Source organism: Anguilla rostrata, chromosome 2, assembly GCF_018555375.3.
Source record: "Anguilla rostrata isolate EN2019 chromosome 2, ASM1855537v3, whole genome shotgun sequence".
NCBI classification, from domain to species: domain Eukaryota; kingdom Metazoa; phylum Chordata; class Actinopteri; order Anguilliformes; family Anguillidae; genus Anguilla; species Anguilla rostrata.
The window spans coordinates 72,404,602-72,420,720 of NC_057934.1; the positions used below are offsets into that span (position 1 = coordinate 72,404,602).

The 16,119-nt window shown below is 38.9% G+C and overlaps 2 protein-coding genes across 7 annotated transcripts in view; one reads left to right on the plus strand and one right to left on the minus strand.

Moving 5' to 3' along the window:
• LOC135249381 (zinc finger protein 345-like) overlaps positions 1-16,119 on the plus strand; it is a 151,842-nt gene that overhangs the window by 52,198 nt on the left and 83,525 nt on the right. The window lies entirely within an intron of this gene.
• Positions 3,474-16,119, minus strand: part of LOC135249413 (zinc finger protein ZFP2-like) — a 144,586-nt gene continuing 131,940 nt past the window's right edge. For 2 of the 6 annotated variants that reach the window (XM_064325038.1, XM_064325039.1), the window contains exon 2: positions 3,474-6,533. In XM_064325038.1, the coding sequence (XP_064181108.1) occupies positions 4,953-6,533 (1,581 nt within the window). In that variant the 3' untranslated portion in view covers positions 3,474-4,952. Of the gene's footprint in view, positions 6,534-7,086; positions 7,176-9,469; positions 9,804-16,119 lie in introns of those variants that run through there. The other 4 variants (XM_064325040.1, XR_010328670.1, XM_064325037.1 and 1 more) reach the window with 4 other exon arrangements.

Genomic DNA, 16,119 nt, shown 5'->3' on the forward strand with positions numbered 1-16,119 from the left:
CCAGTCTTCAGCAGGATTAGGATGCAGCCGTCACTGTGGCTACTGCCAGACCCCCTTGCTTACATTACATTACATTACATTACAGGCATTTGGCAGACGCTCTTATCCAGAGCGATGTACAACAAATTGTATAACCATAACCAGGAACAAGTACGAAACCCCTAGAGAGAAGTACCGGTCCAAGTACAGGGAACAACCGCATAGTTCAACTTGGACCCTGATGGTTAAACTGATTAACACTAACAACGAGAATGGCAACAACGCAATCTATGGAAAAATAAAAATAAAAATACAAGTAGTCGTTAAGACAGTTGATGCGCCTAAGTCACCTGCTTACCCATTTATGTCATGTGCTCATCTGGTGTTTCAGCATTTACCACAGACCTTTAGAGCAATACACTTTATTGCAATCACCTTTGTATATTTTATGAGGTTAACTGTGATATTTGTGACAAGTCATCAATGTTAGCATTGGAGCTAACAAGAAATAACCCAGATAGCCAGTGACTCCAGAATGGATCTGTGCCAAGTCCAGCCCAGCAGTGTTATGGTCAGAATTGGCACAGATCCAGTCTGGAGTCACTGGCTATCTGGGAAGGTTATTGTGCTCAGGGCAGCTTTGCCCTGTCAGTCATACACATATCATAACAACCACACACATATACCATTTGATATATTGCTTTTGACCAGGTATAGGCTATTCTGCATCACTCAGGAATTTATACAGTTCTAGTATCGGCCAAAGCTTTTGATGGTAGAACAGTACTAAGTACATGGCCATTGTTTCCCATAAGCCAGTAATATGCCAGTCATTTCCTGTATTTCTTTCCCTAATACACATCAAGATATCAAGCACAACATTACATACTCATAAAAGTAGATGCAGAAATAGTTTAAAGGGTGTTCAAATTGCCACTCTGAGGTATATTAAAGTTGAAATTGGAAAATGATGTTTCGAAGATTTATGACAAGCTGTGCCTCAAGACCAGTGATGTCATTGAACCTGATCAACCCTAACATCAACCCTGATGAAGATCTCCAGGTTCCTCACCATGATGCCCCAGGCTGATGGGAAACTCCTGGAAATCATAACTAAAATACATGACACCAGAACCAAATTACATTTTCACCACCATTTTCTGAAACAATTAAAAATATTAGTCTATTGGTTGCATCTTCTTTTAGTGGTGTTTCTTGTCTTTGTCTGCCTCCTTCTCTATGAATTCCAGTACCCCCTCAGTTGCAAATCTCCTATTGACTGGTGTTGGCTGGAAGGTTCAGGTGAAGGACGTGCTTTGGGCTGGAGGGGCTGGTGAGGGAATAGCAATTAAAGGACTGGGGAGCTAGTGGAATATGATGGTGCAAGGGCTGAGTAACATGAGGATGCAGGGGTAGCGGAACATGAGGGTGTAGGGGTAGCGGAACATGAAGGTGCAGGGGTAGCGGAATATGAGGGTGCAGGGTTTGCGGAGCATGATAATGCAAGGGCTGTGCAATCTGGGGATGAGGGAGGGAGAATTGTCATGTTTGACATTTACGAGGTAATGAGAACAGGAGGCATATTGCCGGCTTTGACTCTTCATGCAACAAAGTTGGACCAGGTGGCTTGGGTCTCTTCTCCCTGGTCTGTTCCAGAATCTGTTGGAGGATGTCTCAATTCCCAGTGCGGAAATGATACGTGTCATTCAACTCATATTTCTTTTTGAGGTTATCCCACTTTTTGGAGGCCTGGTTGTGGGCAAAGACATCGTCAAATTCTATTTCCATAATCTAGAAACACTTATCAAGAAAGCATGGCCATTTTGAATCTCAGTTACCTTGTTTGACTATTTAACATTGTAAACCCTGTCACTGAAAATAAAAACCAAATTGACAAGCTAACTGTACGTATAAATAAATTAATCAGGATAGGAGAACTACTCACTTCCAAGCTCCCAGCATATCTTTTTTTTAGACTCATGCTCCATTCTAAGGCTGAATGCTTCATCAAGTTTTAACCGTCCCTGCAAATGCATTACATTCCAATTCCAATTGTAATCAAAGGATCTCAATCAATGGATTAGTAAACAAGACAGCTAACAGCTGTTCTACAAGCTTACAGACCAATTGCTGCCACAGGCGGCAGGGGGACAAGATGAAGGTGGAGAGGGAGGCAGAGAAGGAAGGGGAGGGTGACAGGCAGGGGTAAAAGGAGATAATATAGAATATAGAAAACATATTCACCATAAAAAAATTTTACATGTCCTGACACATTCCAAATGTCTTAAATAATTAATACTATTCACACCCCATATGAGTCAAATTTATTTCTTGCACAATTAGTGTTAGGAGTGTCAGACATGTAATTCACCATTTGGCCGTTCTCAGCCATAGGAAGCTTGGAAGTGCTCAGCCAGCAAAGCCTGAAGAAAAGACAGAGCAGGAACTTTGGGGATACTACCTGAGGGTGAATTTGTGTGTGTGTGTGTCAGAGGGGGTGTCCATGCCTCTGCACCCTCCTCTTTTTCGCCAGTTAAAATATGCAGCTTTGTTTTAGTTTTAGTGTTCGTTTTAGGCAACTTGGAAGGAGGTAGTTTTGTAACAGCTGGAAGTGGGCATCCGAGTCCTGTATCTTGGTCTGCCATTCTATATTTCATCTCTGATTCTTTTGGACTATTCTGCTGTCTTTTGATTTCTGCATTTTGGATTACTTCATGGACTGCATTTATATAGCGCTTTTATCCAAAGCGCTTTACAATTTATGTCTCTCATTCACCCATTCACACACACACTCAGACCAACGGTGAAAGGCTGCAAGGCATGCAAGGCACCAATCAGCTCATTGGGAGCAGTTAGGGGTTAGGTATCTGGCTCAGGGACACTTCGACACGCCCAGGTGGGGGATCAAACCGGCAACCCTCCGACTGCCAGACAACCACTTTTACCACCTGAGCTATGTCACCCCACTTTGGGACAAAAGCTGTGGTTTGGTATCTTCTCTCATTAAATTGTGACTGTCCATGTCTGTAACCTTTGTTAATTGTTTTAAAGTAGTTGAACCTCATCTTTAGATTAGACGTGAGTATTTGTTGTCACTTAAACTTCTTAATTTTCACCTAGTTGAGAGTTGTGCTATTCGATAAAGGTTGATCCAAACAGTTTGCTCTGCCTATCAAATAATTGGACGATTTAATTGATAATTATCTTTGAAAATAATTACCAAATTAAATCAAATAAATATATTTTACATGTTGGGTAAGTGAGGTGTTTTAACGGTTGATGCACTTGTGTTTGGTATTCAGAGTGCCACACGTCAAACAAGGTTTTAACAGTTAAAAATGCTGGGGTCAGAAAATTAAACATATTTCAATTAATCCTCACCTTGCTGACAGGAGGAATGTAAAGCAGGAATTAAAATACATTTACAAACAGGGGTGGTAAAGCAGAAAGCAATGACCCATATAGGCTAGATAAAGATACAATTCATACAGAAATTTACATAACATGGTATGTTTACATTCACAATGTAAATTTATTTCATACACAATTCATACACAGTAAGTGTTCAGGAATGTACAGCAGGAACTAAAACTAAATTCATTAACACATTACCGCCTCTACATTGGCAGTAAAACAATTGAAAAAGCCAATACCGTTAAGTATGTTTTATGATACATGTTGGCAAGACACACAACCATGTTTCTTACAGCAGTATATGCAAAGAGTTTTCACATTGTGTCGTTCAAACAAGGTACGCTGGTGTCAGTTTCATCATCACAATATATCAGCAAGTGGACTCCAAGGGAAATTACTTTTTCTAAAAAATAAAATGGTCAAACACATGTTATTAAAGAAAATGGGATTCCAGTTTGCCCCAGCTATTGTGCTGTATTTCAAATGCCTCTCAAGAATACAATCACCAAGGAAAACCACAGGGCAATGATATACTGTGCTACTATACAGCAGGAAAGGATTGTTATAGAAGGCAGGTCACAAAAATAATTCATTACAAGTGCAAATTTCCACCTGAAAATTTTTTACTGGTAAAAATCCTAAATTTGAAAGTTTATTTGAGGAGTCGGTACCCTATAGTGGCCCTATAGATATTGAAATAAATTCTTTTTTTTTTTACATTGGGCATTTTACCTGTATATAGACCTTGTGGCAAGTTAAAGCTTGTGTTGTCAAAAACACTTCCCACATTAAAAAATGTTTGTAGGGAATTTCACCTGTACGAATTCTCCGGCAGAAAGTTATGTTTTCTGCTATGTGTACACTTACAGGGCTGTTCATCTGTGTGAAGTCTCTGAATTATATTTTGCATTAAAACATTTCCCTCACTGACTGCACTAATTGCGGGCCTGTTCACCCGTAACATCGTGTTTTAGCAATGCAAAGCACATGTTAAAGAAAAATCAGTTCCCTCACTGAATACATGTTCATGGCTTTTCACTTGAATTAACTTCATGCATTTTAAAAAGCTTGTTCTGGAAAAGCACTTCCCACACAAAATACCACTATAAGCCTTTTCATCTGAATGAATCCAGTTAAGGTAATTAAAAACACCTGTCACACTGAATTCATTTGAAGGGTTTTTCACCTGTATGCATTTTCTGATGGATATTTTGCAGCAAAAAAAGCAAATTCCACACTGAGTACATTTGCACCGCATTTCAACTGTATGAATTCTCAGATGTGGATTTAAATCAGATTAGCATTAAAACACTTGTCACATTATATTTGTAGGTATTTTCACCTGTATGAAATTTCTTACGCCGAGTTAACTGAGATAGTGTGGAAAAGTGTTTCTCACAGTAAATACATATGAACGGAAAAGCATTTCCCACACAAAGCACATTTCTAGGGCTTTTCACCTGTATAAATCATCTTGTGGAAATTTAAAGAATTTCTTTGGGAAAAACACTTCCCACACTCTGTACATTTGTAAGGCTTTTAATCCATCCATCCATCATCTATACCCACTTATCCTGAGCAGGGTCGCATGAGGTGCTGGAGCCTATCCTAGCATGCATTTTCTGGTGGATATGTAAATTACATGTTTGGGAAAAACGCTTCCCACACAAAGAACATACGTAGGGCTTTTCACCTGTATGAATTCTCTGGTGGGTATTTAAATTAGACTTACTGTAAAAACACTTCCCACACTGAGAACATTTGTAGGGCTTTTTGCCTGTATGAATTCTCTGGTGGGCATTCAAATTAGACTTATTGTAAAAACACTTCCCACACTGAGAACATTTGTAGGGCTTTTCACCTGTATGAATCACCTTGTGGCAATTTAAATAACTTATTTGGGAAAAACACTTCCCACACTCTGTACATTTGTAGGGCTTTTTACCTGTATGAATTGTCTTGTGTTTATTAAAACCATGTTTGGTATTAAAACACTTTTCACACTCACTACATTTGTAGGGCTTTTCACCTGAATGAATTATCTGGTGTGTCTTTAAATAATATTTTGTATTAAAACTCTTCCCACACTCACTACATTTGTATGGCTTTTCACCTGTATGAATTCTCTGGTGGCTATTTAAATCACATCTTCTAGAAAAGGACTTCCCACACAGAGGACATTTGTAGGGCTTTTCACCTGTATGAATTCTCTGATGGCGATTTAATTCAGATATTCTGGAAAAGCACTTCCCACAAAGAGGACATTTGTTGGGCTTTTCACTGGTATGAATTTTCTGGTGGAGATTTAAAGTAGATGTTCGGGAAAAACACTGGCCACACAAAGAACATTGGTACAGCTTTTCATCTGTATGAACCTTCAAGTGTGTATTTCTATGAATTGTCTCCTTTTGAAAGAAATTCAAAAGGTTTGGTTTTTTACTTGAATTAATTATCATGGGTTCAATTATCATTGCTCTTAAATTGACATTCTTAGACTGATTATTCACATTATTTATGTCACAGTGATGATTTAAATCCCCAGATTCGGTCAACAGGTCATAAAATTCTTTTTTACATTCTGTGTTTGTCTCTGCAGCACATTGCCATGGTTCAGCCTGGACTTTGTGATCAACATCAACTCCATTCATCCCAGCATTCATGACATCACTCACTAAACATTCACTGGATTCATACTTCATCTCATCAGATTTCATATCTACACATTTAATATACCGTAAGTCCCCAATGTGTTCTACTTTCAGGTATCCACCATCATCAGCTTCTGTTTTGATTTGGTCAGGACACAGATGGCTCACATACCGTAACTCTGAACCATCTACCCTCTCTGTCTTAAGATTCACAATATGGGTGGAGCCCAGATCAGTTTCCATTCTAATCAATGATACATGTGTGGCACATACATCACTGACCCTACTGTGTGCTGTAACACACTCTGGCTCCAGTGTGTTGAGTCCTGGTGCAGCACACTCCGTCTTTAACTCCAGTCCACTGAGTTCCTCTTCTTTCTGTCTGATCCTGTGCTGCTCAGTGAGCTCTGGTAGTGTTGTCTCAGTGTCCTGTCTCAGACAGACTCCTGCCTGCATCATACTGCTGCTCAAAGGTGTGCAGAAGTGCAGCTCCTGCAGGGAAACAAGGGAAGGGATTTAGTCCTAATCATACAGGTCTGACTGCAGCAGCTGACATTATTTACACTCCTGAAGATGCCTGACTGACCACAGGGGAGGGCTCTGGCATTATGAGGCTGGGGAAACGCTTTCTCCCTCTGTGGTCGATACCTCCGATCAACTTTAAAAGAACTGTTTGCGCTGCAACTGCCACATTGTGATTTTTTTGTGTTTTCTTGTGAGCAGTGGGCAGAAGATTCAGGACATATTCAAGGTCTTCACTCACATACTATATGTCCATCTACCATCTTCTTTTAGTCCAATCTGAGATTATATAATGTCGATCCACAAGGTGATAGCCATTTGTCAAAGCGGTCTACATTGAAAATGATTGCCTCTTTGTTTGTAGTTGTTCACTAAACAGTATTTGCATTTAGCACCTCTCATGGACATGCATGGAATTGCACCAGACATTCGTATAGTGTTCCATAACTTGAACTATACATTTAGCCATGCAAGAATGCAAGAAACACCCTTTGAGTTCCTTGTTGCGTGACTGTGTGTGTACCTTGCGTAGAATATGTAACTTCTAGTCAGGTGAAGAATGCTTCGGTTTTCCTTCTTAATTAAAATTCTGTTAGCTGCTGTTGCTTCCAACTGTGTTCAGGAAAGAAAGAGTCTTAATCAAATTTTGATGGTGAAAGACAGTTTAGCTCAAATTCTTGGTTATAGACCTGTGTGGTCTTACGAGCTTCTCCAGTCAAACACAACACATCATTGAAAAATGGCACAGCTTAAGTACAATCTCCAAACAATGGGGTCTAGCCAAGAGGGAAGGTTTAGTTTCACTCTTTCCCTTGTTCCTCTTCCTGGCTAGATCAATGGCTCTTCACATATTATAATTTCTATTCACCCAGGGTTGCCTTCCAATGGCTCTCCGCACCTAAGTCTCAGGGGACAGTTCGCATTTGAAAAAGGGTACTCAACACCCAGACGGAAACAGGATGGGTGTAGAGATTTAAACAGATTATAACTCTGAAACTTTAAATAAGACACATTACTAAGAAACACCAACATCTAACACAGGGGAGAATAAAGTGAGGTAAGAACCATGAAAAGGAAAATACAAGGGTCTGGACACACTTTTACATGGTTTTTAATCAAGATGTAAATTAAAGTGGGGGGTTGGTAAAAATGCAAACACTGCAATACCCAGTGTTGCCGACTAAATTAAGAGTAATGATTTAATCCTTGAGTGTCCTTGAACAATAATAAGCATGAATGTGAAATTAGAGGTTGCTTGTTACATTTCCACACAAATGATCTGTTTTTTTAAAATATGCTTAAAAAAATACAACTTTTTCAAGCCCAAAGTCACATAAGTGGATTTGGCATTTCTGGTGAAACTCTGCTTAAGTAGGCCATGGTAGCTAGATGGAAAACAAGAACCATTCACTGATCTGACCCCAGTCTCAGTTCTATTTTTCCCGCAAACAGAATATTAATGATACGTCAAACCTGGGTGCATCTACAGTACTGACTGACTCGGGTTCAAATTGGTTTTGGCTTTCAAAACGCTGCAACACACAAGCTTGGACGGGAAAGATACAGGCTTAGGTCAAGCTCTACCCTGATCCCGTTTCACAGTGGACACACACCACCTCTGCACACCAGGCACACATCGCCTCCTTTCGACATGGCGTCGTCATTGCGGCCCATTGCAGCCCCCCAATCAGACCAGCTGGGCGTGCCATGAGGACGGACTGCCATAGAAGGGTCAGCTGAGAGCCATGCCGGAGGGCATCGAGAGCGAAGTCCTGGGGATAGGCATGTGGGGTGAGGTACTGTACGTCTGCGGCTAACAGCAGCCTATCTGTACTGGGGGAAGGTTTGCACCCTCTGGCTAGCTATGTCCACAGGCTCCCCCAAGCGCCTGCAATCCTCCTGCAGTCACTACACACTAACCGCTGGACAGCCCCAAACTGTGCCGGGCTGCTGGCTAGCATTAGGGCAGCTAGCATCAGAGCAGTACTAACCATAGATGGAAAACCCTCTTTTGGTTCATCCACCGATTCCTTAGCTGAAGCCTGCCTGAAAGACTACCCTTCCAACAATGAGGACTCACATTTTAGGCCCTCATTTTTTAATTCCTTCAGCATTATAAAACTTTACGTCTTATGAATCAGAAAGCTAAAACTCTTAATCCTGAATATGTCCCGTTATTCAACAACATGTCAAATTGGGATCAATTACTCCATAATCTCAGCTTGGTTTATTACGGCCGACTCCTGCACTTACACAGTGTCTGATACTGCTTTCACCAGGTCACATCAGAATTCCATGGCATCTTCCAGATTCTATATAGGCTAAAAATAAATGCCACATGTGTTCATTTTCTCTGGGTACCTGCCCATGTTATTATAGAGGGAAATGAAGAAGTAGACATTCTGACCAAACAAACTCTGTAACACTCCAAAACGATAGTCTTAGGAGTTTTACTTACCGAGGTCACGGTTTATATCAAATTACATATGCAAAATCTGGCAGTAACACTAGGACAGTGGAGAAACAGGTAGACACTTTTATGACAGTCTACTTCATTGAAAATTTTGGAAACCAATTCAAATGTCGTGTAGGCTATTACAGGTCATGCAAACAAATTCGGCATAGGCTATATTTAGGATTTCCACATGTTCCACGGATTAATTTAGGAAAAAAAAGGTCTTTAGCTAACTTTATTATGCCTGATCTTTAACTCAGCACGACGTTTTCTCTAAAATGAATTAGGCTGTACAATAACGAGCTACAATTCTAATCAAAAATCTACTGACAAATTAGAAAACAGAAATATTGTGCAAACAGCAGGGCACAAAAAGCAACCCGATCTGAAGCTTGCTTGTAAACAAAGCAGAACAGTTAATGCATTAAGATTATGAGGGCTGGTGACTCACCCTGATTTGTTGGTAAATCAATTACTCAATCAAAAACTCAATCGTTTGTAGATCTGGATGTAATGTAACGCTCGGAGGAGAAGGATCCCACGTGCGTGATAAATCTGTGGACCTGTGTTTTGTAGTAGCTGTAATGACCTTCGGTATGCACTTATTGCACGTCGCTTTGGATAAAAGCGTATTCCAAATAAATGTAATGTATTTTCGCTACAAAGTTCAGACTTGACTTGCCTTGCCAGGCTCTTCCGGTTATTCAGCAGGGAAGTTTGAATCTACAGAAACTCGCGCTAATTAATGAAGAACTTCCGGGGCAGATTCCCCCGGAGCTTCGAAATAAAAGAACAACATATGAAGCAACATATCGAGAGGGGTCTGGCTGGAGCAGTCACAAATTTTATCCCCCTTACAAATTTCATCCCCCCTTGCGGCGCAAGATGGCGGCTTAACAGTAGCTAAAGTGACGAGGTGTGTCGACCAAAATAAGCAATTCAAGAAAGTCCCTTAAACTGAACTGGCCAGTCAGTCTTTCTTTTAGTTTTCTTAATTTTCATAAGGAATTTTACACTTTTGAGCTATTTGGAGTTCATATTTACGTTAAATGGCGACGAAAAGAAAAGAAACCACGTGGTGGCGAGCTAGCTGCGGAGCTAGAAAAAAACACCAGTGCTGCAGGCACGATTACGTGGTCGGTACGGAGACTGTTGAGCTCCGCATTGCGAACGAAAACGAATTTCCATCGCTACCAATGACCCCTTCAAAACCACCTGCTAGCAAAAAAGGCAGGTCAAGTAGCGACCACGATGACAGTTCCACCGTCATACCTCCACACAATTCATCAACAGCAGAGCTGATGCGATTGAAAAAATGATCAGCCGCAATGCTAGTGGAATTGCAGATCTGAAGCAGGAGGTAGGGGCTATAAAAGATGAGTTAGAAACTGTTAATGGTAAAGTTGTACTGACTGAACAACAATGCTATCGAGTGGAAGAAAGAAGCAGCTCATGTGAGAAGAGAATCTCTGACTTGGAGAGATACTCCCAGAGACTGCAAAAAAATACTCCAGACGGTGGAACTTACGGCTCGTTGGAGTTCCAGAAGAAACACAAGATGTCCGGCAAGAGGCCGTTCGCATCTGTCAAGCGGTGATTCCCGAGGACAAGCAGAGAATCCCTGATGTGGTGGACACTACATCGCCTGGGTGTCAGGCGTTCGGAAAACAGCAAACCTAGGAACATTATTATAAAGTTTACTTAACGTGTTTTTAGAGACAATATCTGGAAAGCTGCAAAAAAAACTCAACATCATCTTGTCCAACAACGACCTTAGGTTTGCTGAGGATCTCTCCAAGATTGACCGAGAAAACCGAATTAAATTATGACTCTTCGTTGATCGTGCTCGTAAGGACAACAAAATTGCTTTTTTTGTTGGCGGTCGGGCGTTCCTTAACGGAGTAGAGATTTTTCCTCCAAAATGACTTTACCGATAATTGCATTATGTTTCCACAAGAGGGCGACATTGTTCTGGCGAAAGGTTTGTAACCGCCTTGTAACCCCTCCCACTCGCCCAAAGGGATCACAGAGCTTCTCCACCCTAGCTCCCCAGTGGTGGAACGAACTCCCACCCCCCCCCACCCCTCTCCGAACCTCCCCCTCACTACCCATCTTCTGCCGTGGCCTGAAGACTCATCTCTTCAGACTATACCTAGACTAACCACCACCACGCAGTATATTTCACTCTAACCCCCCCCCCCTTTTCATGACACTTGTTACATGTTGCCCCATCCCAGCATTTTTGGTAATTTTTTTTCCAAATACTGTAGCTTATTCTTCTGCCTAGTTGGCTTTGCAGAGGTTAGGTCTGAATAGTGTTCACTGTGTGAACTAAACTGTGTCCTTGGCTAGAAATAGCTGTACAAAATAAGTATTGTACCTTACTGAACCTGTGTTTAGCAGTTGGCTATGACCATGAAATGCACTTTTTGTACATCGCTTTGGTTAAAAGCGTCTGCCAAATAAATGTAATGTAATGTAATGTAATGTTTGTTGTGATCCGTATTCACATGGACCTTGTCCAATGGACTACATTGCTTATCTCACAATATACTTCGAATTAAAACTTAATCATTTTGTACTGTAAGTATTTTCCAGTTCTAGAACTTATTTTTAAAATACTTTTAAGCTTTTGAATGACCAATTGCTAACTTTAATCTCTTCTAGGACTTTCTTTATTATAGATAATGCCTCTGATCGATCTTGTTTGTCACAAATTTTTCTTACTGAAAGTCTTTACTTCTCTGTCAGCAACATTTTATAATTTTTATTTAATTTAATTTTGTTGTTCTATATGACTCTGTCTATAGTTACTCTTAATGCCAGGGGGTTGAGGAACAATTTAAAAAGAAAAGCTTTATTTCTATATACCAAGCAGTTTAAAACTGATTTTATTTTTTTCAAGAAGCGCATTCTACTTCTAATGACTTAAATTTTTGGAAATCTCAATCGGGTAACAGTTTATGGTCTTTGCATGGCAGAGAACAGACAGCAGGTGTCTGTACTCTTAAAAATAACTTTAATGGTGAAGTTCTACACTCTGAAGTTGACCCTCATGGTCATTATTTATGTCTTGTAATTAATAACAACCAGAACACTCTGATTATTGTTCATTTTTATGGTTATAACACAAAGATTGATAATGATAATTTGATTGAGATGGTGGAGGATTGAATATTGTGCCTATTGAGTAAACATCCAAATTAATTTATTGCTATTGGAGGGGACTTTAATATTACTATTGACAATAACCTAGACAGATGGCCTCCATGCTCATCCTCCTCAAGTGTCTCCTTTACATTTTTTATGCTGAGATTTGATCTTGTTGACTTATGGAGAGATAAACATCCTACCGCAAAATTATACACATGGTGCAACAGCACTGGTTCTTGCCAGTCTCGTATCGACTACTGGCTGGTCTCAACAACACTCAAAGACAATAGCTCTGTTGACATTCCACCTTATAAAGCAGTTTTAATTAAAATAAATTTTTCTTCTATCCCTCTACAAAAAGCCTGCTTCTGGAAACTGAATTATTTTATGTTAAGACACAAAATAGTTAAATGTAATGTAGAAAAATTATTTTAACATTTTGGAATAAAGCCCAGCTAGATAATGATTGCTCTAGAAATTGGGAATTACTAAAATACGAAATAGGCAAATACTTCATTTTTGGAATTCACAGTTACTATAAAGATAGTGCAGAATGGTATTTTATAATTAATCGTATTATCCTACAGGGTAAATTATTTTTGCACAAATGTAAGTTTGCAAGTCAAAAACCATGCCTTGTGTTTTTCCTTAAATACATGAACTGTTATGTTAAAACTATCTCTGCATAATATAACACAAAAGCTGCTAAGACATATAAATTATGTGAACAGAACAATATTTTTGTATAAATACTTGTACTTTATTTTTCTACACCCCCTGGCTGTGTCAAATGTATATTGCATGTTAGTCTGTCATATCTGTGAACTTAACATTTTGTCAATGAAAAATAAATAAATAAATAAAATAAAATTTCATCCCCCTACTCACTTCCGGGGTTGCGTTGTGCCGTTACATTGCGCCGATTGGTCAGATCTCACTGTTCGAAGATTCAAATTCAAATAAGCTTGAGTACAATAAACATATGAACAGAATACAAATTTGTGTGTGTATGTGTGTGGTATTTCTATATCTTAGCTTGTGTAATGGCGTGTGTAAATTAGGTGAAAGAGTGAGTACAGTAATTAATATAAAAAATCTCTCTCAAGCAAGATTCATAGATCGCTAGCTAGCTAGCAAGCGAAATATAGTCAGTGAGACAGATCACTAGCGAGCTAGCTGGAAGAGCTACTCTTAGACTTTTATAAAAGTTTCTCTTCCTAGATAGCCAGTTAGTTAGCTAGCGATCGCTCACTGTCTTTAGCAACCAGCAGAGAACACTTGGAAACCACGCATGCAAGGTAAAGTTGATGCTAACGTATGCATTGAGGGTACGTAGTCGGAAACGTAACCCCGAAGTGAATAGGGGGATGAAATTTAAAAAAAAATTTTATTCAACTTTAGCTTCAGTAGGGGGATGAAATTTGTAGAGGGGATGTAATTTGTCGTGACAGAGCCAGAGACTGTAAAAAATGGCTGGAGCAGACTGGGGAAAGATTGTGCTTAGATTTTGATAGAAACATACCGGAAGTTCAGACCGGAAGTTATACACAGGAAGTCTAATTGTTTTAAAAAAATATATATTTATTGTTTTTTAAACGATAGAGTACAAACATACAATATATAAAAATACAGTAAACGTACACAAACTTAACATTGAACACAGGGGTACAATCAGTTATACAAATGTTAAATTACACTTCTCAAAAATGTTAACAGTCAGTATTGCTTTTTTGTTTTTACATAAATTAATTGTCTTGAAGTAGTTTTGCATGTCTATCAAGAATACATTTAGTTTGGGTTTTTTCCACTCCATTTCATCCTATGCACAAATAATCTGCCAAGAATTATTATTAAATTTATAAGAAACATCATGTTGGGGTCTTTATCTATGGGGATAAATAGAAGCAGGATATCTTGCAATTGAAAGGTAAAATTGAAAGAGCTTTTCCTAAGAATACATTTTGATAAATCCATCCAGAATTTACTAACATGTGGGCAGTTCCAGAAAAGGTGGGTTAAAGATTCAGAATCATTTTCACAGAATACACATTTCTCATAAATATCTATTTTAAATCTATTTGTAATAAAACTTTTCACTGGGTAAACTCTATAGATAGTCTTGAATGTAACTTTGACCTTATTAGTTATACAGTATTTATGACATTGGCTCCAGACATTTCTCCAATTGATATATTCCACAGTGGAATTCCAAAACATAGCAGCAGGAGGTGTAATAACATTCCTACAGATCGATCTAATATAGTTATTGCACTTTTTTGCTTTGGATATCAACACCTTCTAATAAAATTGACGATAAGAAATCTTCCATAGATTCACATGAAGTATTGAAGTTGTATTCTCTTATGAGAGATATCACTCCTTCAGGAATGGAGTTAATTACTGTTTGAAATTCTGTACAAGCGATAGGAACATCGAAATGGCTCATAAATTCTGTATGACTATAAAGTTGACCATCCTTGTTGAATAATTGTTTAACCCATATGATATTACAGTTAGTACAATTTCTATAAAATAAAGTTTTATTACTATATCTTATATCCTTGTTGTTCCAAAGTGTGTATCTATGAGGAGAGAAGTTGTGTTTGTAAGAGAGAGTCCAAATAAGCGGTACTTGTTTATGAAAATTTGCAAGCCTAACTGGGAGTTTCCCAACATCAAAATTGCATTTCAGTAAAAACTCAATGCCACCAACCTGTTGAAAAATTAGGTTTGGGAATATGTTCCAAATTGTGTCTCTGTTTTAGATAGTTCTGTAACCATTTAATTTTAAAAATAATATTGGAGGTTTGGTAATCCAATGCGTTTAGACCGCCCTTGTCCTGGTCATTACAAATTATATCTCTTTTTATGTAGTGAGGTTTATTCCTCCATATGAAGTTAAACAGCTTTGAATCTACTTTTTTTATGAACGATGGGGGAACATCCAGGACAAGGGAGGTATAGACCAATCTAGATAAGCCCTCAGATTTAGAAAGAAGAACATGTCCATTCAGAGAAAGATCTCTCAATAACCAAGAATTAAATCTATTTTCTACTTTTTTGAGAATGGGAGAGAAGTTTAATCTTGATCTTTCTTTCTGGTCCTTGCCGATCTTAATACCCAAATAGGTAACCATATTCTTAACAGGAATTCCACATATAGTGCTGACCATGGCACGCTTCAAGGGTAACAACTCACATTTTCTAATATTCAAATTTAGTTCAGACACTCTTGAGAAGGATGTCATCCGCCAGTTGAGAGCATCTTATTTCTTTGTCTTGTATCTGAATACCTCTAAATAAACCTTTGTTTACATGTAATGCCATGACTTGAGTAACTAAAAGGAACAAAAAGGGTAAAATTGGGCAACCTTGTCAAATTCCCCTACCAATATCAAACTGTTGTGATGTCCCATAAGATAATTTCACATAACTATTACCTTTATTGTAAAGGGTATTAATTACTCAAATAAAATACAAATAAAATAAAGCTGTCATCTTTTATGAAGTCACTGTAGTCAACTAAATCTAATACCAGGCGAATATTATTACATATATGTCTGCCCTTCATAAAGCCAGACTGAGATTTGTCTATAATAGGATCCAGTTTGTTTTTTAATCTCTCAGCAAATACTGATGCTAGTAATTTTCCATCATTGTTAATCAAAGTGATAGGCCTCCAGTTATGTAAAAACAAGGGATCCTTGTCTGGTTTCGGTATTACGGTGATCAAACCTTGTGTCATTGAGGCTGGAAGAGATCTGTCACGCCCCGTGTTTCGGTTGTCATATGGTTTTCCTTGTGTTCCGGTTATTTCTGTTCCTTGTGCTTTGTTCCTCACCATGTCTTTGCTTTTCCCCACAGGGTGGGCGTGATCTTTCACCATGCACTCCCTAATGACTTCCAGCCCTCAGCCATTTTCTCACCCGTTCAGGTCGCATTCCTCAC